General features: G+C 35.6%; 1 protein-coding gene across 9 annotated transcripts in view; it reads left to right on the top strand.

Moving 5' to 3' along the window:
* Best3 (bestrophin 3) overlaps positions 1–25,484 on the top strand; it is a 75,344-nt gene that overhangs the window by 17,487 nt on the left and 32,373 nt on the right. For 4 of the 9 annotated variants that reach the window (XM_078053148.1, XM_078053154.1, XM_078053155.1 and 1 more), the window contains exons 2-3: positions 10,767–10,991; positions 22,088–22,321. In XM_078053148.1, the coding sequence (XP_077909274.1) occupies positions 10,955–10,991; positions 22,088–22,321 (271 nt within the window). In that variant the 5' untranslated portion in view covers positions 10,767–10,954. Of the gene's footprint in view, positions 1–10,766; positions 11,754–16,129; positions 16,366–18,052; positions 18,222–21,537; positions 21,633–21,702; positions 21,824–22,087; positions 22,322–25,484 lie in introns of those variants that run through there. The other 5 variants (XM_078053156.1, XM_078053150.1, XM_078053153.1 and 2 more) reach the window with 5 other exon arrangements.

Genomic DNA, 25,484 nt, shown 5'->3' on the forward strand with positions numbered 1-25,484 from the left:
ATTATTACAAACAGTGTCACAATGAACACTTTGTACTAAAAGCATTTTCTGTAGCTCATATTGTTTCTTTTTTTTTTCAAAGAGAGAGAGAGAGAGAATTTTTTAATATTTATTTTTTAGTTTTCGGTGGACACAACATCTTTATTTTTATTTTTATGTGGTGCTGAGGATCGAACCCAGCGCCCTGCACATGCCAGGCAAGCACGCTACCACTTGAGCCACATCCCCAGTCCAGCTCATATTGTTTCTTGAAGCTAGGTTGCAAAAACTGAAATTTCTCTTAAAATATATTACCATATTTAACGTTCCTGTTACATATTAAAAATTGCCTTCCAACAAGTTTTTTTTAATACAGTTTACATATCTATCAACAAGGAAAATGACCCTTGTTAGAACTGAATATTTGCATAGAAACATGATATTTGGTTTTTTTGTTTTGCATTTCTTCATTTATCTAGAGATGCTTAGCTGTTCCCATATAATGGCTAGCTAACAATACTTTCTACTGCACAAATCTTCATATCAATTGTACATAGAATTTGTTACTAAATGTACAAATTACAAATATCTATAACATACCTGAAACAATTCCTTATATTCTAACTTGACAAAAACAAATACACCCATTAAAAATTATTACATGGAATGAAAACAATATACATTTTTTAAAAATATGTATCTTTTAGTTGTAGTTGGACCCAGTACCTTTATTTATTTTATTTATTTATTTTTTGTGTGTGGTGCTGAGGATTGAACCCAGGGCCTTGCACGTGCTAGGCGAACAAGCGCTCTACTGCTGAGCCATAACCCCAGCCCCTAATATACATTTTTTCACAGAACTTCAAACATAAGTATATAAGCAACAAAGTAATGACATTTGTGAGATCTGATATTAATTTCCACACTCAGAGCAAAGGTAAAACCCTAAGTGTTGAGGCAACTAAGGCAGAGTTCTCAGTCCTGGTCGGCATGTGTCATATTCTGTATTCATAGTGTGAGTTTCCTGTATCCCCTCCTCTGTGTTTTAATGTTATCTCATGCCTCCTATTATAGAACCTGAAGCAGATGTTACTACTATCTTTACAGATGAGAAAACAGGTTCACAGAGACATTTGACTTGCTCAAGAGTAGTAAGAAGTTGAACCCTTCCTTATTTGAAAACCTCATGTTCCTTCCACTACTGTTTTTTCCTGAAGTCATACAGATAAGGCATTCAGGCAAAGGAGGAAACAAGGGAGCTGAAAAATTAAGTTTTAGATATGCCTTAGCAGACTGTACTGAGCTCCAGTAACATAAAAGCATTTAAATTAATATAAATTAATGTAAATGTCTTTAAAATTTTGGAACTTACCCTAAAGTAGAGAATCTTAATATAGAATCCATGGATCCCTAGAGGCTGAGGGTATAAATTCAATGGTAGAGTGTTGCCTAGCATGCACAAGGCCTTGGGTTTGAGCCTTAGCACCACAAATAAAATAAGATAAAGTTGCATGGATCTTTAGTAGGTTCAAGGATGAACTCGGGGCAAGGCGGGGGGCATATCTATGAACCACAAACATGGGGTATATGAATATGTGCATTTTGAAAGGAGGTGATTTATACCTGTCATTAAATTTAGGGATTTATAATCTAACAGTAATGAAATATATAACTCCAAAAAGGTGATGATTGCAGAAGCATGAAAAGAAATATGCATACAGATGTTAATCAAAGCATTGTTCAAGAGAGTGAAAAATGGGAAATAACACAAAAGGATTTCAATAAGGGAGTATTGATGATTGTCATTCTGACTGGAGTGAGATGGAATCTCAGTGTAGTTTTAATTTGCATTTCTCTAATTGCTATAGATGGCAAACATTTTTTCATATATTTGTTGATCCATTGTATTTTCTCTGTGAAGTATCTGTTCAGTTCCTTTGCCCATTTATTGATTGGGTTATTTGTTTTTTTAGTGTTAAGTTTTTTTAGTTCTTTATATTATTCTAGAGATTAATGCTCTATCTGAGTTGCATGTGATAAAGATTTTTTTCCCATTCTGTAGGCTTTGTCTTCACATTATTGATTGTTTCCTTTGCTGTGAAGAACCTTTTGTAGTTTGATTCCATCTCATTTATTGGGTCTTGATTTTACTTCTTGCACTTTAGGAGTCTTACTGAGGAAATCAGTCTCTAAGCTAACATGGTGGAGATTTGGGCCTATTTTTTCTTCTATTAGGTGCAAGGTCTCTGTTCTAGTGCCTAAGTCTTTGATCCACTTTAAGTTAATTTTTTGCAGGGTGAGAGATAGAGGTTTAATTTCATTTTGCTACATATGGATTTCCAGTTTTCTCAGCACCATTTGTTGAAGAGGCTCTTTTTCCAATGTTATGTTTTGGGCACCTTTGTCTAGTATAACTTATGTATGTGGGTTTGTCTCTGTGTCTTCTATTCTGTACCATTGGTCTACATGTCTATTTTGGTACCAATACCATGTCTTTTTTTTTTTTTTTTTTTTTTTTTTCACTATTGCTCTGTAGTATAGTTTAAGGCCTGGTATTGTAAAGCCTCCTGCTTCACTCTTCTTGCTAAGGATTGCTTTGGCTATTCTAGGTTTTTATTTTTCCAAATGAGTTTCATAATTGTTTTTTCTATTTCTATGAAGAATGTCATTGGGAGTATTGAGCACGTATATAAAACACATATGATATATAACATGTATAACATATTTTTTAGTAAAAAGCAGGCTGTCATACTGTATTGTAGTATGATCTTATTTATGGAAATAATATGCATATATTTCTAGGCATAGAAAAACAGACCAAATGTTAACAAATATTGTCAAGGACTGGAGATGTAGCTCAGTGGCAGAATGCTTACCTAGCATGTGCAAAGAAAAAGACCTGGGTTTATTCCCCAGTACCACACACAAAAAAACTTATTGTCATGTGAGGAATTTGGAATGTTTGTCTTTCCTTTTTAGAATTTTTAATTTGTTTGAATTTTTACAGTGGGCATGTTGTCATTTTTTAAAATAATATTTTCTTTTTAATTTTTTTATTAGAACATTATAGTTATACATTGTGGTTGGGTTCATCTTGACAAATTTGTACATGGATGGAATTCTGTTCTTGTTCACTTTCCCCTCTTTTCCCTCCCTTCTCCTTCCCCTTCCTTGTTCTCCTTCTTCCACTATTCTAGGCTTCCTTTTTGTTCATTTATTTATTCATTTCTGATTGGTTCTTTCTACTTACATATAAAGGCAAAATTTCCTGTGATATATTTATATATGTACATAGCATGATTTTTAAAAATTTGTTCTGCATGTCCTTTCCTATCCTATCCCTCCTCTCTCCCTCTTGATCTCGTTCTATTCTACCAATCTTCCTTATCTCTTTATGATATCCAGTCTTTCCTCCTCATTTGCTTTATTTTGCTCTAGTTTTCATATATGAGAGAAAATATTTGACCCTTGATTTTCTATGACTAGCTTATTTCACTTAGCATGGTGTTCTCCATTTTCATCCATTTACCCACAAATGCCATAATTTCATTTTTCTTGATGGCTGAGTAACACTGCATTGTATATATAAACCACAGTTTCTTAATCCATCCATCTATCTATTTATCCATTCATAATTTGTTGTGAATTGTGCTACTATAAACATTGAGATGGCTGTATAAATGAAGCCAGAATTAGACAGGCAGATAGGTAAGGGTCAGATCCAGAGAATGGAGGAATTGAAATGTTAATTCCTTCAGAGCCCTTCCTCCACCCTTATCAAGATAACCTGCCCCTACTCCAACCGGTTGCTAAGGTAATCTGTCCCAGGAATTGTCCTTCCCTACAGGGAGTTGTAAAAGTTGTTAATTAATGCACCCCGGTTCCCCTTCCTGCAGGGATCACTCCACCTTGGCCCCTCTGGCCCATCAGCTTCTCACCTTTTGCCCATCCCACCAGCAGGAAGGAGAGAGAGAAGGTAAACAGAGCAGGAGAACAAAGGATGCCTAGGATATATAAAAAGGCAGAACGTGCTCACTTTATGGGACACCAGGATACCAGCTATGGCCCCCTTCTCCCTCCTGGGAGAAGTCTATGTTACCCCTTTTTAAATAAACTCTGCTTTATATGCTTGCCTCAGCATGCTTCTCTAATGTTACTCTTCAACATGTGGGGAAGCAGGACTTGTCACTGGTAACTGATGGTATCATGGCTATAGTATGCTGATTTTAGGTCAGCATACTATAAATACCGAGGAGTTAGAAAACTGGGTCAGAATGGTGGTTCCATTCTTAGTTTTTTGAGGAATCTCCTTACTGCTTTCCCAAGTAGTTGTACAAGTCTTCAGTCCCACCAGCAATGTAGAAGTGTCTCTTTTCCCCACATCCTTACCAGCATTTATTGTTTGTGTTCTTGGTAATTATCATTCTAATTGGAATGAGATGAATCTTAGTATAGTTTTGATTTGCATTTCCCTGGTTACTAGAGATGATGAACATTTTTTCATATTTTTGTTGGCCATTTGTGTTTCTTCTTTTGAGAAACATCTGTTTAATTCTTTTGTCCATTTATTGATTGGGTTATTTAGTTTTTTGGTGTTAAGGTTTTTCAGGGTTTTTTGTTGTTGTTGTTTATTCTGGATAGTAATCCTCTGTTAGAGAAGCAGCTGGCAAAGATTTTCTTCCATTCTGTAGACTCTTTCTTCATACCCTTAATTGTTTCCTTTGCTGTGCAGAATCTTTTTAATTTGTTGGTATCACACTTATTGATTTTTGGTTTATTTCTTGAGCTTAAGGGGTCTTATTGAGGAAGTTGGTGCCAGCACTAATATGAAAGAGTATTGACTTTATGTTTTCATGTAGCAGTTTCAAAGTTTCTTGCCTAATTCCTTTGTCTTTGATCCATTTTGAGTTGAGTTTCACACAGGGTGAGAGATGGAGATCTAGTTTCAATGTGATAGTGTTTTCAATAATCTAAATAATAGTATTTAGAGAACTGTATGGAAGGCAGAACCATAATTGGCAATGAATAGTAACTTGAAAGTTATTAACCTTGAGGTTGGCATCATGAAGGCGCTGCAGCTCTCCAACTAGACAACAGAGTGGGAGGTATCTTAAATAAGGCTGACCCAGAGTAGCAATTCCTGTGTCCTAGTTTAAACATGTTCAAAGGAAAGTGATAACTGGTCTTGGAAGCTTCTGGCTCCATCTAGCTCATTGTGAATTAGTTTGTCTGTACAAGAATAAAACTACATGTCTAAGAGTAGAGATAATTGCATATTATCACTCGTGGTTGTGCCAGTCAGCCTGGTATGCAGCACAACCAGTTCCTGGAAAAGCTTAAGGCTCATCATCTGAATCAGATTAAAATCTTCTTTCTCCTTAAGTGGACAAAACCCCACTTTCCACCTTATGTTTAAAATGTGAAATGTTCATTCAAGGAATTCACGCCCTTCTGAGAAAGATTATGTACACATACATTTGCCAAGAGAAGTGCTACTCTTTCTATATCTCTTAATGGAAGCTCTCTGGTGTGCTATCAAAGGAATCTGCCTCAAAAACTACATTTTGGGGCTGGGGTTGTAGCTCAGTAGTAGAGTACTTGCCTTGAACACGTGAGGCCCTGGGTTCGATCCTAAGTACCACATAAAATAAGTCAATAAAAATAAAGACATTGTGTCCATCTACAACTTAAAAAAACTTCTGCATTTTCAAAAGGCCCCTTTGTTTGGTGCCCCAAAAATTTGATGCCCTGAGTTAGGTAAGTTGAATGCAAGGCATACCTTTCTTTTGTCAAGTAGGAGAAGGACAATTATGAATGGTAAAGCAGATTAATTCTAGGACAGAGCATGTAAAAGGAATTTATGGGTCTGGAAACTTATTCTCTTAAAATTATCCATACTCATATACCTTCTATGCTTACCCAGAGATATGTGTACACAAATTTGAAGAACATTGCTTTAGACACCCCCATTCCTCACAGATATGGAAACTGAAGCCTAGAGTAGTGCCCCGGGCAAGACTAGAGCCTAGATCTTCCAACTTGTAAACCAATGAGTTTTCAACTCTACCATACTTCTATTTTGACCTTGTGTTAAATAATTTTACTTCTTAGAGCCTTATTTTTCTCATTTACAAAATAAGAGGGGTGGAATAGGTGATCTCCATGCTGAATACTTTTCCTTCACTCATCCAGATCTACTAAAATTCCCCACCCTACACTAGACCCATACAAGTGAATATGTTTAAACTACAATAACAGGCTCCCTTGATCTCTGGCTTCTGATTAGGGATAGTCAATCACGGAGTCCCCAGCAAGAGCTTAGAAGGCAGAAGGGGAATAAAATTGAACTATTTATTAACTAGCTCCCTTGCTTGGATACTATGGATTAGTAATGTCCTATCCTGAAGTCACAGAGCCTGTCTGGCATTCTTTTCACTCAACTGCCCTTTCTGGGTTTCGGTAACTTCTCACTCCCCTCTCCCATTCAGACATGGGGTGGTAACATTTTTTCAGATAATTCCGCCCCAGTGAATCCATACTGGATCCTCCCATGCACTTCCAGTCCTGCCATTTGCCCTGTTTATCTTTTCTCTACGAAGGGGGGAGGACCACAGGCAGTTCCACATTCTCAAAGTCCTTCCTTAAGCCCTTAAAATTCTTTTGAAAGAAACAGTAATGTCACTATAGTAATGTCACTATATATAGTAAATATATTTTCAGAATCTTGGCCCAGTCAAATATCAATGCAAATAAAATAAACAAAAAATTTTTAAGTGGAACCCCTTGATACATTTTTACTTTTATTTTGAAAATTTTTAGACAAAAATGTTGGAAAAATAGTAGAGTTTCCATATACCCTCGCCTAGCTTCTTCTAATGTTAATATCTCACCTAACCTTAGTACCACCATCAAAGCCAGGAAGTTAGCATTGACACACTACCACTTTTTTGTTTGTTTGGCAGTGCTGAGGCTCAAATCTAGGACCTCACCCATGCTAGCACAGAGCTATAACCCCAACACTGATACAGCATTACTAATTATCCAAATTTTACCAGTTGTCCTATGAATGTCCTAACTGATCCAACATACAGTTGTCATGTCCCTTTAGTCTCCTCCAATCTGTGACAGTCCTCTCCCTTTGCCTTTCATTGCCTTGACCCTTTTAAAAAGTATTGATTCGTCATTTTGTAGCCTCTCAGTTCATGTTTGTCTGGTGTTTGCTCGTGACTTGATTGAGACTATGCATTTTGGGCAACAATATCACAGTAGTGATGTGCCTGCTTAGTGTGTCAGGTTAAGGGTCCATAACATCAATATGACTTACAACTGGAAAAGTTAGCTTCGGTTGCTTGATTATGTGGGACTGGACAAGTTTCTTCTATGTAATGTTTCTACTTTTCTCTTTGTAACTACATGTATCTTGTGGGGAGATAACTTTGAGACTATGTGACTGTCCCATTTCTCAGCAGAACTTTCTCTCACTACTTTTTAATATTTATTATGATTCCAAATGGTGATTTTTTTTTAAATATCCATAAGTCTTTCTGTATTTATTAACTAAAATCTGGTCCTTCTCTCCATTTATTTGTTCACATCAGCATAGACTCAAAAATATTTACTTTATTATCTGGCTCTAAGCCATTACTACCGTTACTTATTATTGAGCTCAAATTGCCCCGAATTTCCTTGGGAGCTCCTTCTGTTTGACTTCTGTGTTAGTCGGACATACTCCATCATTTTTTAGTATTTTCTTACAACTATGGTTTGAATGTGTCCCCCCAAATTCACAAGTTGGAAACTTAAACCCCTCTGTAAGAGCATCAGGAGGTGGGGCCTAGTAAGAGTAAGTGGGTGGCAGAGCTTTGTGAATGGAGTTGTCCTAGTGGGAGTAGATTAGTTATCATGAATGCTAGTTGCTGCAAAAGCAAGCCTGGCTCCTCATGCTGGCTCTCTCGGCCGCTCACTTGGTGTTGACACAGTATGAAGACCCTTGTCCGATGCCAGTGCCATCCTCTTGAATTTCCCACCCTCCAGGATTATGAGCCAAGTAAATCTGTCTTTATAAATTACTCAATCTGTGATCTCTATAACAACAACAGAAAAATCACTAAGACACCTACTTTCTGGCACGACAAAATGTTCAGGCTCATCTTATTTTTTCTAGAATCATCAATTCTCTGAAGAACCCTATTTGCTCAATACTATTATGCATATAAAGTAGTTTCAGAATTGCTAACCCATACCTCTGGGGAAAGCAAATTCACTAACTAGAGTATACTATTTGGGTCCAGTTCTTTATGTCTTTAGCTTTGTGTTTATATAGTCAAAATACTGCTTTCCAAAGTTAGTTGGTTCTTCTCCAACTCCTTAAGTATGGTTATGATATTCATTTGTAATAGAGTTAAATCAATTTGTTACTGTTTGTGTTCTAATTAGGCTTCTTCTGCATCCTGATTGTTTTTAACTATTTTAGGGGACTGAGTATGTAAAGTATTTCTGTCATTCTAAGAGTCAGAGCTGTACAAAAAGTATATTAAGTCAATGTCACACCCTACCCCATTCCCACTTGCTCATTCTTTCCACCTGTTTCCCAAATAACCAAATTTCTTTTGTACAAGTAATCAGATATAAGTATATTTTGTGTCCCTTTTCTTTCCTGAAAAGTAGCACACTATAGGCCCTCACTCTTTTTTAAATTGACGTTCAATTTACATTAACTTAATCATTTAAAAGTGTAGAGTCACTCTTTTTTAAATTGACGTTCAATTTACATTAACTTAATCATTTAAAAGTGTAGAGTCCAGCACTTTAAATGTCTCCAAAATAGCATTTATCATATTCACAATGTGCATAATATCAGTCTAGTTCCACAACATGTTCATCATCCCAAGAGGAACTTTAAGGCCCATCAAGCAGTTACTCCTCATTTCCCCCTACCCAGAGCCTCCAGTAGTGACAAATCTGTTTCCTGTCTCTATGGATGTACCTATTCTAGATATTTAATATCAATGGAATCGTGATATATGTGACTTTTTATATCTGGTTTCTTTCACTTATCATAATGTTTTTAAGGTTCATCTATACTATAGCATGTATAAATACCTCATTTCTTTTCTGTAGTTAAATAACTTTTACCATATGGACATATCACAATTTGTTTCCATCCATCAGTTAATGGACATCTGGATTGTTTCCAGCTTTTGGCTATTGTGAGTAGTACTGCTATGAACACTCATGTACAAGTGTTGGTTTGAATATTTTTCAGTATGTTTGGATATATACTTAGGAGTAGATTTGATGGATTATATGGCAATTTTATACTTCATTTTCTGAATAAACACTAAACCATTTTCCACAGTGGCTGCACCATTTTAAATTCTTACTAGCAGTGTGAAAGGGTTTCAGTTCTTCATATCCTTACCAACAATTGTAATGTTCTGTTTTGCTTGTTTTTATAGCTATTCTGAGTGTGATGTCACATATTATTGTCACTATGATTTGTATTAACTTAGTAAATAATGTTGTTGAGCATATTTTCATGTGTTTATTTACTATGAGTAGGTTTTTGCACTTTTTTCACCATTAATATATCCTAGAAGTCACTCCCTATCAATTCATAAGGGTTTTTCTTATTTCTTTTTGTAGCTGCATAGTGCTGCATTTTGTGGATGTACCATAGTTGATTTAGCCACTCTCCTAAGTATAGACATTTGTGTTGTTTCCAACATTTTGAAATGACAAGCATTGTTGCAATTAATGTATTGGCACATATGTGGGTTGGTTTTCTTTGTTGTTATTGGAGATGTATATGAGTTGTATTCCTAGAAATGAAACTACTGGGTTAAAAGATTAGTTTATCTGTAATTTTGCTGCATATTAATGAAGTTAGCAAGGAAGAATTCTGATTCTCTTAAATAATGTAATGATAAATAAAAATATGGAAAAAATTCTTAAAAGGGTTTTCAAAGAGAAGCCTAAGAGAAAGAAACAACCACCTGGATTTTTACCATGAGGAAAAGAAACTTGTGTAAAACTTACTCTTTTTTTTTTACCTTTTTAAGACAAGGGAATGTTTTAAATGACAAAGTAGCCTTGTCATCACTCAACAGCATCTTATGTTTCTAAAAGCAGGATTTTATGTTTTTATAGGACGGTGTAAGGTGTACTTCAAGCTGAATCCTCTGAGTGTGCTTCATGCAACTCATTTCTGTTGTTGTTGTTGTTGTTTTAAGTTAATCTAATCATCTGTGACGAAAACAGGATGAAGGAGAACACAAGTCATCCCCAAACTATCAGAGTACATAGAGGGTAGTAAAAAGTAACAAAAGGAAGTATACATAATTCTTCATTTACTTCCATTTTTCTCTCACAGATATATTAAAATATATCAGAATGTGTTATGAGATACCATCAAGCAGTAAATATGAACATCTGCACATCTATACTATTACTTTGCTGCTAGAAGTTGGTCATTAAAATTCCACTAAAGGACCTTTATAATTTAATCTTTACCAACTCTCTTATCCCCTCTGCTAGAAAGCATTCAAGGTCAAGAACTCTGAGGTACCTTATGAGCCATAAGAAAGTCACCACTACTTGTAAACCATCATCGTTTACTGTGTCATTCTTCCATTGACATTATTTAATGTTATCTTAAAAGGGGTGTTGGGTGCATTTGTGAAGCATCATGGGAGTGCTCAGTCTTACATCTGTAATATAGTGATGCAATGGAGTATTGAAGAGGAAGTGGAAGGAATCAACTTATTTCTGTTTCTATCCATTTTCAGATATTATATTGCTGTTTCCAATGCAGTAATCTCCTAGTCTTAATCTCCTAAGGACAGTAAAAGAAGAAGATGGAGAAAAGGAAAGAAAAAAAAGAAAAGAAAGAAGATGAGAGGCAGCATTTCAGGTGGATTGGCAGGAGAGGGCACTCATACCCCTACCCTGAATTCCCTATTTAAATTAGCAAAGGATGCAGAAACTCAGAAGAAATGTATCACAGAATGCAGGTATGGAAAGAATGTGAAGTCAGTACTCAAGGGTCTGTCTGTCTTTTAGTTCTTCCAGAGTGCTAAAAAACCCATACCTCATATGGAAAACATTGCCTTTTAAAAACTATTATATGAAAACAATTTATATGAAAAAGATAGTTTTAATGTCTGAATAAAAGTATATGTTCACTTACTTATTCCCTAGATATTTCTGAGTGTCTCTAGATGCTAAGCACTTTGCTGGACACTGGATATAAACCATAATAACCATGGCATGTGTCCTCATGAAATTCACATTTATGAGAAACAGTGGGAGCCTCTCTGGACTCTTTTAAAATTTATTCACTCAATGAGGCACTATTTGAAGAACTTTATTTTCATCAGCAAACAAAACCAACAGCTCTCTACCCTCATGGAACTTCTATCCTAGTAGAATAGAATAGGCAGACAGTAAACACGATAAATGTGCTAATCACGGGGTATATTCAAACCCCATAAATGGTGTAGAGAAAATGCAAAAGCCAAGCAGGGTAAGGGGATCTGGAGTGCTGTTGGGAGGGTGGCGGGCAGGGGCAGTAAGTAGTTTTAAGTAGGGTGATCAACTATTGAGAAGACAGTTGAGCAAGCTTGGAAGAAGTGAAGGAGACCCTCAGATATCTAGAGGAAGAACATTTCAAGCAGGAAGACCCACCATCACCAAGCCTTTAAGCTTCAACTATGCCTGATGTGTTTATGAAAAAAAAAGAAAAGGACACAAGTGTAGAAGAGATTAATCCGCAGGTAAGAAAAATAGAAAATGAGACCAGGGAGGAAATGGGAGCAAGTCACATGAGACTTGCAGGCCATTGAGGAACTTGGGCTAGTACTCTGAGAAAAACAGGAAGCCATTGAGGGGTTTCTATCAGAGGAATGACATGGCTTTCCTGGCTTACCTTTTGATAAGATCCCTCTGCTTTCGTGTTAGAACAAATTGAAAAGGACAGGTGGAGAAGAAGGAAGACCTGTCAGGAAGCTACTAGAGTAACACAGGAGAACAATAATGGTGGCTCCGAAGAGGGAAGGGTAAGGGAGCTAGGGAGAAGGGTTGGTGAGGAGACAGTGTGTTTTGAAAGTGGAGCCAACAGAGTTGCTGAAAGATTGGGTTGTGGTATGAAAGGAAGAGAGGAGGTGAGGATGACCATGAGGTTTTCGGTCTTTTGGAAGGAAAAAGTTTTCATCAACTAAGATGGGAATAGTTGCAGGCATGTTTGAGGAAAAGGATCAGTTCAGTTTGGGGCCTGCTGGGTTTGAGGTGTTCATGGAGTTAAGAGTAAGATCCAGGCTGGAGGTATAAATTTGGAAGTTATGTCAAATCAAAATTTTTATTGCTGGTGCAGCCAATATGGAAATTAGTATGGAGATTCCTTGGAAAACTGGGAATAGAACCACCATAGACCCAGCTATCCCTCTCCTCATCTATACCCAAAGGACTTAAAAACAGCATACTACAGGAAGATAGCCAAATCAATCTTTATAGCAGCACAATTCACAATAGCTAAACTGTGGAACCAATCTAGATGCCCTTCAGTAGATAAATGGATTTTAAAAAGTGGCATATATACACAATGGAATATTACTCAGCAATAAAAGAGAATAAAATCATGGCATTTGCAGGTAAATGGATGGAGTTGGAGAAGATAATGCTAAGTGAAGTTAGCCAATCCCAAAAAGCCAAATGCCAAATGTTTTCTCTGATATAAGGAGACTGATTCATAGTGGGATAGGGAGAGGGAGCCTGGGAAGAATAGACAAACTGTAGATAGGCCAAAGAAGTGGAAAGGGAAGGGAGGGGGCAGGGGTTAGCTATGATGTGGAATGTGATGGGCATCATTATCCAAAGTTCATGTATGAAAACATAAATTGGTGTGAATATACTTTGTATACAACCAGAGATATGAAAAATTGGGCTCTATATGTGTAATATGAATTGTAATGCATTCCACTGTCATTTATTTTTAAAAAATCAATAAAATAAAAAAATTCATATTATTAAATATGCAGATATATTATTTTAATAATATAAAATTATGTGAAGCAAAAACTGAAGTTTCTCTTTCATTCCCTTACTTCAAACCCACTGCTCTGTCCATCAGTATCACTGTTAAGGAGCTATTATGTGTTATGAACCTAAAAAGTTGTCTGAAGAATGTTCAATCTATCATATTAGAGAACTAGAGTCAATAAGTGTTTTATTCATTTTCATATGCATTTCACTGCATAAGAAAACATGTAAAGACATCCATGTTTATGCAGAAAATTTTTATGTACCTATGTCTTCCCTTTACCCACACAATGATATAATTTCTATCACCATCTACCATTGGTGGCAAAGTAGAATGTCACAGCTATTTTACACAATGTATTTAGTTTACAAGCTTCTTCTGTGAAATTGAATTTATATGTAATCTGTTCTATGTTGTAATATTTTTTCTTTAGCAATTTGGAATATATTTGAGCCAAGCAGTACCATCCATTTAAGAAATGTCATTGATTATAGAGTACAGGATATACTTTCAGCTAGTAATAACTCTCTAGGCTCTAAGCTTTTATCACTAAAATAGAACAAAGTTTCCATAGCTTCCATTAGAAAAAACATAACCTTCAGAATTTGAACTAATGCATTGCTGTTTTGTTGAGTTGGCAGTTACTCTATGCAAGAAAAGCAATGATGACTCCTCAAATATCCAGTCTTTTATGGGTTTAGAGCTGAAGCTATAAAACTCAATAATTCTTCTAGTCCTAGGGGTTTGCTATTTCTCCCCTGAAATCAAAGAGAGAATATTAATTGCAGAAGTGTTCTACCCTGTTTGGTTTGATATGGGGCAGAATTCTATATCCAACAACATGTATCAGAAACCTCCATACACCTGGGGTGCCACATGACTTATCCCAACTAGCTGCTTGTGATGTGGTTGTTAAAAAAATATGCATCATGACAGTCAGTAAACAGAAAAACCCAAGAAATCACATAACCTGGTGCTTGCTGTCAAGAGAAAATCTTGGTATCATTATTCCACAGAGCTTTGAGATTGCCTCAGGGTTTATCATGTCATTTGCTGTTAACTATAGAGATAAAATATTTTCCACAAAAGTCTAGAAGTATGAACCTTAGGCAAAATGATAACACCCCTCTATAGTGGCATGAGAGAGTATCATTCTGTTTTTTATATGTTGCTTTACTTTTTACTTTTTATAATGAGGTTACATTTAGAATCTTGAAGAAAAGGTTATTTTAAATAAAAAATTTTAAAGTTTTTTTCAAAAGTTACATAAGATAAACTGCAATTTGATGTGTTGTTAGATATTTTGAAAAGATCTATAGTGGCTTGCCTCCTCTAAGGAATTAATTTCTAAATGGCATAATTCCATATCTGTTAGAAATAGCCACAAGAGTCAAAGCTCAACAATGGGAGTTTGTCCATTCAGTTTAATTATTATTGACTAATTTGCACTCAGAATGTTCTTTTCAACCATTAATTAGTCATTCTAGAAAAACAACCTGATAGTAGAAATGAACTTAATTATGTTCGTTTAAAAATAAGATTGACAACAGTGGCTTATGGCGCCCCACAGAGGAGGCATTCTGGGGCTACCACACATCCAATAGGGGATGCAGGAGAAGGAAATATCTTACAGAATACTTCCAACATTGGAATTGGAATTTTACAAAATACTTCCAGCTATTTTGTAATCACTGAAGCTTACATTTGCTCAAAGTCCCCAATATTGATCAGTCTTAAAAGCCTTTGTAAATGTAACATCAGATCCATCCAGATCCATACTTTTCATGGCAACCCAAATAGAGGATGTGCAGCACTGTGTATATACTTTCAAAAATTCCCCCAAATGTACTAACAGAAGGAATATAGTGAGGATGTGATGATAAATAGCAAATACATATTGAATATCCATTATTTATAGGCCTCATACTGAAACCATAAACAGAGATAGGGCAAGAAATCAGACCCCTACTACTCTGTCATTGATCTAATGTACTTACAGTTTGACAAAGAAACCAGCCAAATGCACATAAAACTTAGGAGTAGAAAAATAATCATATGTATTCTTGACTTTAAAACCAACATTTTACAATAAAATTAAAAAAAAACAACCAACAATAAAAATTTAAAAAAAAAACATTTTATTTCAAATCTTTCTCCATGACAATAGATGTTATTTTAAAGTCATTTTCTTTTCACTTATGTGCAATGATTGGTACACACTACTTTAGAAAGTTGAAAAGGTCTCAGGAATTGGCCCTAAAATTAATTAATCTATTATTTAAAGAATGCTGCTGAACTGTCTCTTTTAAGAAGGAAAATAGAAGCTGGGCCTGTAATCCCAGTAGCTTGGGAGGCTGAGGCAGGAAGATTGAGAGTTCAAAGCCAGCCTCAGCAACTTAGCGAGGCAATAAGCAACTCAGTGAGACTCTGACTCTAAATAAAATACAAAAAGGGGCTAGGGATATGGCTCAGTGATTAAACATCCCTGAGTTCAATCTCTGGTACCAAAAAAAGAAAAGAAAAGAAGGAAGATAGGCATGTATAATCTAGCAGAAAACATTTTGAATAATTTAAAATTTTCCTGGCTAACCATGGAAAGATAATAAGCATAATGAATCAGTGTGTTACTCGTTTCCATTACACTAAGCCATCACATGTCATAATTCTCTATGGTCTTTCAAGACACAGACACATTCTCATATTCTCTCTCTCTCTCTCTCTCTCTCTCTCTCTCTCTCTCTCTTTCTCATATACTTATTGCTTTTAATGGAGGAACATTCTCAGTACCTCTCAAATTAGTGAAAATCCTGTTTATATTCTTGTCTTCACCAGTTTATGGCTTCATAAGAATGTATTCTTCATTTCAAGTACAAAAAGACTGTTCTAATTCCCCTTTTGGTTGGTAGAATCTCTTCAGAACACTTTGGGGGAAATGGACCTTTCTTCCTTGATCCCAGGATAGAGTTGAAGTGAATCTGACAGACTTAAACAACCCAACATCCTCCACGTCACCCCAGACTTCTCATTCAAAGGAGTATTTTGGGCGGCAGGTGGAGTTATAATTATAGATAGAAAAAAAGCACCATCAGCAGCTGTCACTTCTGTTTGTTCCAGCTATCACTGTCATCAGTGGGCAAATTGGCATAAACAGGCCTCCACAAGTGGAAAAACATTTAACCCTTCTGCTTGTTACACTCTGGATCCTCTCAGTAGCCAGAAAACAGAAAGAAAATCTTACTGTCCATGAGCGAAGGGTAAAACCAAGAGTGCAGCACCGACCTGAAGCATCTCTTCAGGCGGAGCCTGAAATTTGAAGATTTTCTTTCCTGTTGGAGACTCCAAATAAATAGGTTAGTGCACAGATCAACCTATGCATTTTAACTCTGATCTCTACTCTATGTGATCTTAGAGCCTAAATAGAAAGCTGAACTACTAAATGAAAGAAACATTATTTAAAACTACCATAGCTATGAGAACAAATTATGAAATGAGCTTAATGTTTTTTATGCTCCTTTTTCAATGTTGGCTATGTTCACTTTATACAAATAGACAAGGCAAAGATGTAAAAATGAAACCAGTTTTGTGGCATGAGTCCCATCCTTTCGTAATGCCGCGTACTTAGCCAAAGACCCTGGTTCCTTTATTAAAATCAGTAATGTTGGAAATATTTGTAATTTTTTTAAAGTGCTGTGTCATTTATAGAGAAAATGGGTGAATTAGAGTTGTTTTCCCACGTCTAGATAAAGACAAAATTTCCTTGTTTATGTTGAAATATACAATGCAGCTTGCTTTATATGATAAACTGTTACAGAATTTGTGTGTGTGTGTGTGTGTCTACTATACTTCTACCTGAATGCTCTATGATGTCAGTCTAAGAAGCTCTGTAATACCCTCCTCATAGATTTTCCTAAGAAAGCCAAGATTTCAGAGAAATTTCATTTTATCTGCAGGGGATCCATTTAGCCAGTAGTTGAGCAGGATTTTCAAAGATTAGCTTTTGACCATCTATCTCAAACCCTAAATATTTACCAGCTCAGTGATAAGTGTTTGAATGCCAAAGAACTCGATGAAAACTAGGCTTTGAAGCCCTATTTTCATCCAATCCACATCCATGCAACAGATCCAGGTAGAAAGAATTCCATAATAGCCTCCTTCTTTTCAGCTCCAAACAGAAATTCAACCATCCCTAAGAATTTTGTGAGAATTTTCATGGGGAAAATGCATTCTCTTTTTTTTTAAATTTGTTTTTTAGTTGTAGGTGGACACAATAACCTTTACTTTATTTTTATGTGGTACTGAGGATCGAGCCCTGTGCCTCACGTGTGCTAGGTGAGCGCTCTACCACTGAGCCACAACCTCAGCCGAAAAATGCATTCTTCTTAATAGTACGGTTGCTCAAAATTTGGGCTACCTTTGAAGTAAGCAGAGTGCTATGCACTGAAAACACCACCAGAGAGATACTGACTTGCAAATAAAGCCACCAAATTGACCCATCAATTAAGTTCCCATGAAGGCCTTGCTTCTTTTCAAAAATATATCCTCATTTCTAGGAGAGCCATAACGTCCCTGTACAAAGTTTAAGGTGAAATAAGTAGCTCTTTACATACTTTACCAGATAAAGCCCAAACAATAAGTTTGGCCACTAGTTTTGAAAATGTCAGTTAATTTTGCATATCAATACCCTAAATCCTCCTATGGATTAGGAAACTATGTTGGTAATTTTACAACATATCTCATATGCCATATTTATTGAGCAATAGCTATATAGTCTGAAAATAATATTTAGAAAGGCAATTTAAAATTTTTCTAACATTACTCTTCCCAGAGACTCCTTTCCTCCCCTTCTCCTCTAAAAGACCTATCTCTGAGCTGTTGTTTATCCCCAAGTTTCAAATTGTACAAACTAAGAAAGGTGGAGGGGGAAAAAAAAAAGGATATGACTGGCTGGCTACTGGCTTGAATTTCCTTTGATACACAGATTTATGCCTAATCTTAAACTTAACTTTTCACTTGTCTTTTGTCTTCTTGCTCTTCTAGAAAAAAAGCTATCCAAGATGACTGTCACTTACTCCAGTAAAGTAGCAAATGCGACCTTTTTTGGATTTCATAGGTTACTTCTCAAGTGGAGAGGCAGCATCTACAAACTCCTATACAGGGAATTTATTGTTTTTGCTGTTCTTTACACAGCAATAAGTTTGGTGTACAGGTACTTTGCCTTGCATGTCTCCTTATGGCCATCAAATATTATGTAAGAATACAGTCTCAAAAATCCAAACCCTTTAATTGCTGCTGACTTTTGCATTATGTAACCTCTTCCTTTGCATGAACATCTTTGTTGTCTACTCCACAGGAAAGGGTATTTTAATCCAATACCTAACCATTTTTTAGGATGTTAAACAAACTGTAGTTGTCAGGCTCCCATTCCAGCCCGACATTAATTGGTCATGATGTGATGTGGTATTAGTTGCACTTCAATAGTATTATTATAGACATAAACTGGAAGATTTATACTTAAATCCTTACTATGTGATGATTTTGAATAGGCAAAGTCCACAGAGGTATAATTATGTATGCTTCTCAATGATGTCATTCATAGTTTGACGGTGTGATTTGACAGCTTGCTGAAGTTCCATATGTAATTAACATGTCTGTGATTGTGCATATCAGGCAACTTTCCTTCCTTTTGCCTGGAAAGATGAGATCTTAACCAGGATCGTGCCCTTCAATCTTACCAGTGCCCCAACTAAAGAATTAAGGCCTAGACACTAATTTATCTTCTTTAAAAAAAAAATGTAGTTGTAGATGGACATCATGCCTTTATTTTATTTATTTTTTTATGTGGTGATAAGGATTGAACTCAGTGCCTCACACTATGCTAGGCAAGCGCTCTGCCACTGAGCTACAGCCCCTCCCCTAATTTGTCTTCTTTATACCTTCTGATTTCAGGGCATGTTATGTTCACAAAAGGAGGTATTTATTCTTTGTAACATCACAACCTATGTCTGTCATATTGATAGAAAATATGAACAATGTCATGTCTAAATACTTTTATGACTAAAAATTATAGCATTAATAAAATTTTATCAGAATAAGGGGAAGCTTTATGAGTCTTTTTTAATTAAAAATTGAATGTATACCTTTCTTCTCTGGAGGAAGCTAAAACCTGAAATGAGAAAGCTAAAGATTTTTGAGGCTGTATTTCCACCTTTTCCATATACATCAGTCTATTTTTCCTCTGCATACAGATAGACAAATTTGTGTATCATTGCTCTTATCTACATTCTTCCTTATAGCAATAAGACTCCATTTGGAGAAGAGGATATTAATTTATCTGGTTGACTATTATAAAAAGTAAAATGTGAAGAGCTATTTTGCTGTGTATCAAAACTACTATTCCAAGCAGGTGTACATATTTATGTACATGTTGGCAGAATATCTTTAGAGGGAAAGTCTTACTAAAAACCCCTAATAATTTTTTCAGATATGTTTTACATGATACTATTTTGACAATTTATTTATGTCATTTAAGCCTTCAGAATATGAAATGGTGGAAGACACAATGATGTTCCAAGATAATTATCTCATTAGTTTATTTTTACTAATGTGAGTTTATTGCTGCTGCTGCTGCTTAGAATAGAAAAGTCCTTAGAACAGTTGCAATGTCACCAGAAATGTTCACTGGGCCTCAGCTTCTCCCCCATAGCATACCTATTCCCCTCAAAATTGTATGCATATATTTTTTCCAAAGGCCAAAGAGCATTTACATTTATTAACCATTAGTTCAATGATTACCCTTCATTTTATAAAGTTCAACTGTAAAAGATTGTTAAAGTAGATTGTTTTATCTTAATCAAAAGTTTACCAAGAACTATAGGATGAGTTTGTTAAGAAAATCAAACATATCTGTAGAAAAATGTAAACATAGTTTCATTTTCATGTCTACTAATGACTTTCAGTTTTTTATGAATCCTGTTATAAGCAAATAGTTACACTTGACAAAAATTATAAGGAAGAACCAGGATTCATTGATTTGATTTTACCACTTCCTATTGTCTGAGGAAATTGGCAAAATAATCTCTATAGTATTTTCTAGCTATTTAAATTTTCTATATGACCATTATAATAAATATTTTTCTTTGGCCAGTTAGCTATAATACCAATTATTTTAAGTATGAGGCCATATGTTAAAAAGTTATTTATTTATATAATATTTTTAATTCTTATGACATCCCTGATATGTAGTATTATTATCCCCCTTTACAAATGAGAAAACTGAAAAAACTTAAAGACATGTTCAAAGTCCATATCTATAAATGGCAGACCTGGGATTAAAACTGGGTTTTGTCTGACTCTAAGATCCATACTTTCCATATTTAAATACTCTTTGACCACTTCCACTTACATATTGGAAAATCATCTGATTGTGACTTGTCATCAGTATGACCCTGATAGGCCTGTCCAACCAGTAAAAATGCCTCTCTTGTCAGCTTCACCTGACTTTAGTAATTCTGTCACCTCCTCTAAAGCCAGGACAGGAACTCCAAGCCCATCTCAAACATTTCTTCATCAATAACAGCTTCTATCAGTGTTCCATCTGCAATCTGATTGGTTTCTCACTGTTACTTCAAAACCCCTCTGCTTTCTGTTCTACTTGCCCAAAGGGGACTTTGACGGTTGTTATAATAGATTTTTCCTGGGGGTCCTTTGTCCTTCGGAACAGCTGCATTCACTGATTTATGCAAATTCACCATGTGTGTGGCTTCTCTTTCTGTATTTTGATTATTATTATTAACCTGCCTTTGGACATTTCTTCTGACTCTGAATCCCCTCCCTGCAGCATAAATATTAATAATGGTTTCATTAGATGAAATTATGTTAACAATACCAGAAAATGAGTTTGGCCAGGTTGGGTCAGATCTATAATAGCAAGGTTAAGACATTGACTAAATGTAATAATAAAAGTTTTCACCTCTGATTGTTAAATCTGTTTTGTTTATATTTCAAATAATTGTGGGCTTTAAAATAAACAAATTTCAGATCCCTTGAATTACAATATATATAATCCAAAATGTGCTAAGTAGCATATTCAGGAGAAAGTAAGGTCAAGATATCAAATGTTATTACTTAATAATGATTTAACAGCTAATCCATTTAATCAATATTCTCTTTTTTAAGTATTCCTGATGAATAATTGAAAGAAGGGCTATTTTATAATGTACCTTGCTCCAAATCCAGTGAGCCAATTATATAAAACTTAAAAAATATAAAATTTTAAAAATAAAATGGTTAATAAATACCACAATTTAATGGACAGTAATGTTTATGTACTAAAAACTTTAGTACTTGAAACATTAAGCAATTAAAAAGCTTTTGAGCATATCAGTTTAAGGAAAAGGAAAAAGTTACTGCTCCTTAAAAAAAATGAGAATATTTGTGCTTAATTGTTTGCACTTAATGTCACTTGCAAAGCAGGTGCAGAAGTATAATATCATAAAGGGCTGTGCATTTTATTTTTGCTCCAGATTGTTACTTACAGGAGCCCAAAAACGTTACTTTGAAAAATTATCAATTTACTGTGACAGATATGCTGAACAAATTCCAGTAACCTTTGTGCTTGGTAAGTATAGGTCACACGCAGAATGCAGCCACACAACTGTCTCCATTAGGATGACACGGATGACTCTGCATGAGATTGTTTCCAAGCTGAGAGGCATGCCTGAAAAGCCAATGCTTGCACTAGAACCAGAATCATCCATAAAGTTTGCCTTCAGGGCTGCTTTCGCTAAATTAACACCAAGCAAGTTTGAGGTAATAATTTGCTATTGTAAGCCTTCTCTTCACTAACTCTCCATTTTTGTGATCAGTATTATAGTTCTAATACCCACTTACTGGGTGCCTGACATTACCAGGCACAAATGACATCTTTTTCTGGAGGTCAAAATCTTAAGGTTTAGATAACTACATATTTTTGTATTCCCAACCCCTAAAAAGGCTAAAATTCTGTAAAAGCATCAGTGTCACCAATATGTCTGCTGCTAAGAAATTGCTTTATTATTTCCTCTTGTTCTACAGGATTTTATGTTACTTTAGTAGTGAACCGATGGTGGAACCAGTTTGTGAATCTGCCCTGGCCTGACAGGCTGATGTTCCTCATCTCCAGCAGTGTCCACGGAAGTGACCAGCATGGACGCCTTCTCAGAAGGACACTGATGCGTTATGTAAATCTCACATCCCTGCTCATCTTCCGCGCTGTGAGCACGGCTGTATACAAAAGGTTTCCAACAATGGACCACGTAGTTGAAGCAGGTATTGTGAATGGCTTAACCTTCCTCAGCACTTCTCAACTGAGATAGGATCCTCCAAAACTCTGGGAAAATCTCTTTTTCTTTCACTCAGGAAACATTCATTGTTTATCTATTTTATACCAGAAGCAATTTTTTAAATTAATTTATTTTTATTTCTTACATACATGACAATAGTGGAATTCATTGCAATCATAATTATCCATTCATAGCAATCTTAAGAAGCAAAGATGAATGAGGCCCTGCCCTTGAGAACTTTACTTGGGAGGGGGAGGGAAGGAGGCTGCTTTAAAATAAATTTAAAATAAATGTAACAATCATCAATTTATTAAAAAAAAAACCTGTAATGCTACCATACAATTTTCCAGTACTTTATAGCTTATTTCCTTTTATAGCTATTCATTTGGACCTCTAGAAAACAGATTTGGAGAGATTATCAACTGTCCTGAATTGCACAGCTGAGTAGTGGAAGAGCCAGAATTAAAATTCAGGCCGGAAGTCTAGTTAATACTTTTCCCGAAGCATAAGTAGATTCTGGCAAGAATCAGCAATGTGGGTTTTCATCTAAGCAGATCCTAAGAAATGGCAGTGAAAGGCTGTTTCAGTGTAGATCTGTTTTCTCCTATGCTTCAAAGTAGATACAATTATTCTATCTGGGATCCTGGATACAGTATGCTGAGAACAAATTATGTTTGAGGGATGATTCTCTTTGGCGTGTAAATATTTAGCAAAGCCTCCGTTAAATCAGCCTTCAATAGGGTGAGGATTAAATTAGATAATTCTTGGCATATACAGACAATATAAGAACCATAGATGATTGATACATTGAGTATGGTCTCAAATTAGATTGCAATCTCCAGTTTTCTTTTCTGAAATGTCCTTGAAAATAGATTTTTTGGATGAAGAATAATATTTGCATTGGCTTGTATTGTTTTGTCTTCTTTTTTAAAAAACAATTAAAATGGGCAAAATACTTTATTTTTTAATATGTATTTTTTTGTTGTAGGTGGACACAATACCTTTATTTTATTTTTTGTGTGGTGCTGAGTGCCCTCAACGTGTGCCAGGCAAGCACTCTACCATTGAGCCACAGCCCCAGCTCATTTTGTCTTTTTTGATGGGCAACATAAGTAGTGACCAAGATCATAGTGTCAGTGTTGGAATCTTGCTAGCTATATGACCTTATGGAGTATATAACTTACCTGTGCCTCAGTTTCCTCATCTATAAAATGGGCTTATAGTAACTTATAATAGCACCTACCTTAAGTACCGTATAGGCTGATTATGAAAATTAAATAACTTAATATTTGCAGAGTGTTCAGAACAAAGTCTGTCATTTTATAAGTGCTGCATTTCTTGTTACTTTACTGAAATCATCTAAAACAATAGCACCTTTGTCATTTGTGGATATGACATCCTGAGTCTTCTTGATCCACTTTGACCAGAAGGTTGTGAAAGTCAAGATGGAAGTAAAGAAGCAGGGGTGTAAATGATGTTTTTAGGAATATAGAGTGAGATGCAAGAAAGTCACAAGGTGCAAGGAGTTAATGAAGGATTTAAGTGTAGGGATGAATGGCCTGGCAAATGCATAGGTATTTCATAATGTATGACTAGAAGGAACTTTTAAAAAGTTAGTTCCCCCATCCTCCACATTTAAAGTAGAATACTGCTTCAGAATGATCAAGTTAAAAATGCTATTTGACAACTTAATTTTTTATCTTAATACCTAAAGAATCAAATATGTTAAGAATTACATATGGTGTTGGGGTAGTAGATCAGTGGTTGAGTGCTTGCCTCACATGCATGAGGCACTGAGTTTGATCCTCAGCACCACATAATAAAATAAAATAAAATATATGTGTCCATCTATAACTAAAAATAAAATTTTTTTTTAAATTACATATGGGCTTGGTCAGGTGATGCACACCTGTAACCCTGGCAATTTGGGAGACTGAGATAAGAGGATCACAAGTTTGAGGCCAGCCTTGGCAACTTAGTGAAACTGTGTTCAAATTAAAAAAAAAAAATTAAAGAACTGTAGTACCTCAGTGGTAGAGCACTTACCTAGCCTGTGCAAGGTCTCAGGTTCAACTCCCCCAATACTGGATTAAAAAAAAATCACCTTTAAAGAAAGACCTAAAGACAAATAAGAAAAGTCTAACCCATCCAAATTGATAAGTGTACTTGGATGAATAAAGGTGATATTTCTCTAGTTTGGATGCATCTTTGGAACGAAGAGAGTATATTCTGACAGGAATCAGATACTGGGCCCATTTCTCAAAGCAAATCTTAACCTTTTAGTGTCACCTTCATATACAAAGTACCTCAGGAAACCAAGACGGCTGGCAATGGAAAAGCTCTGGGGTCTAGTCAGACATGAACTCAGAAGGCTGAGCTGTGCCCTGGTCTGAGGGGCAAGTAGATAAAGGGCAGCAATTAGATAATGACATAATTTCACTTCCTTTTGGTGTATTTTTTTTAATAATAACAGGGTCTACTCCTTTTCAAATGTGGATAGATGTCTGCACAGACTTGTATCCAGGCTTTTTCTCTTTTGAGGGTGCCTGGAATATTGGAATACTTCTTTCTTCCCAACTACAGAAACCCAGACTATTCCAAGGAATCTGGAAGTGAGTCATTCACTCCTTGATATACATTTTTTCCTTGATGTATATTTAAATTCATGTGTCTCAAGATTTAATCCTCTGACCCACAGACCCCTGCATCTTGACTAACCAGAGTTATTTATTTAAAATACATTTTCCTGGACCCCATTTCAGATCTGCTGGATCAGAACTATTGGATGTAGAACCTAAATACCTACATTTAAATGTACTTCCACTTAGGTTAGAGAAGTACTGAATCTTTTCTGGGATGCTTATTTTTAAAATATTTTTTATTATAAATAAAAATTATAAATTTTAATTATTTATAATTTTATTTGTTTATATTTTATGTGGTGCTGAGGATCAAACCCAGTGCCTCACACATGTTAGGCAAGCACTCTACTACTGAGCCACAACCCCAGACCCTGGGATGCTTATGTTTAAAACTCTTTCTCACTCCTTGTGCAAGACTTCAGCTTTTTATAGAAAAAAAACCAAAAACCTCATTTCTAATGGCAAAGTAGCGACAATTAAGAAAGATTTAAGATTTTAACCTGGCTA

This window comes from Ictidomys tridecemlineatus, chromosome 6 (genome assembly GCF_052094955.1).
Source record: "Ictidomys tridecemlineatus isolate mIctTri1 chromosome 6, mIctTri1.hap1, whole genome shotgun sequence".
NCBI lineage: Eukaryota > Metazoa > Chordata > Mammalia > Rodentia > Sciuridae > Ictidomys > Ictidomys tridecemlineatus.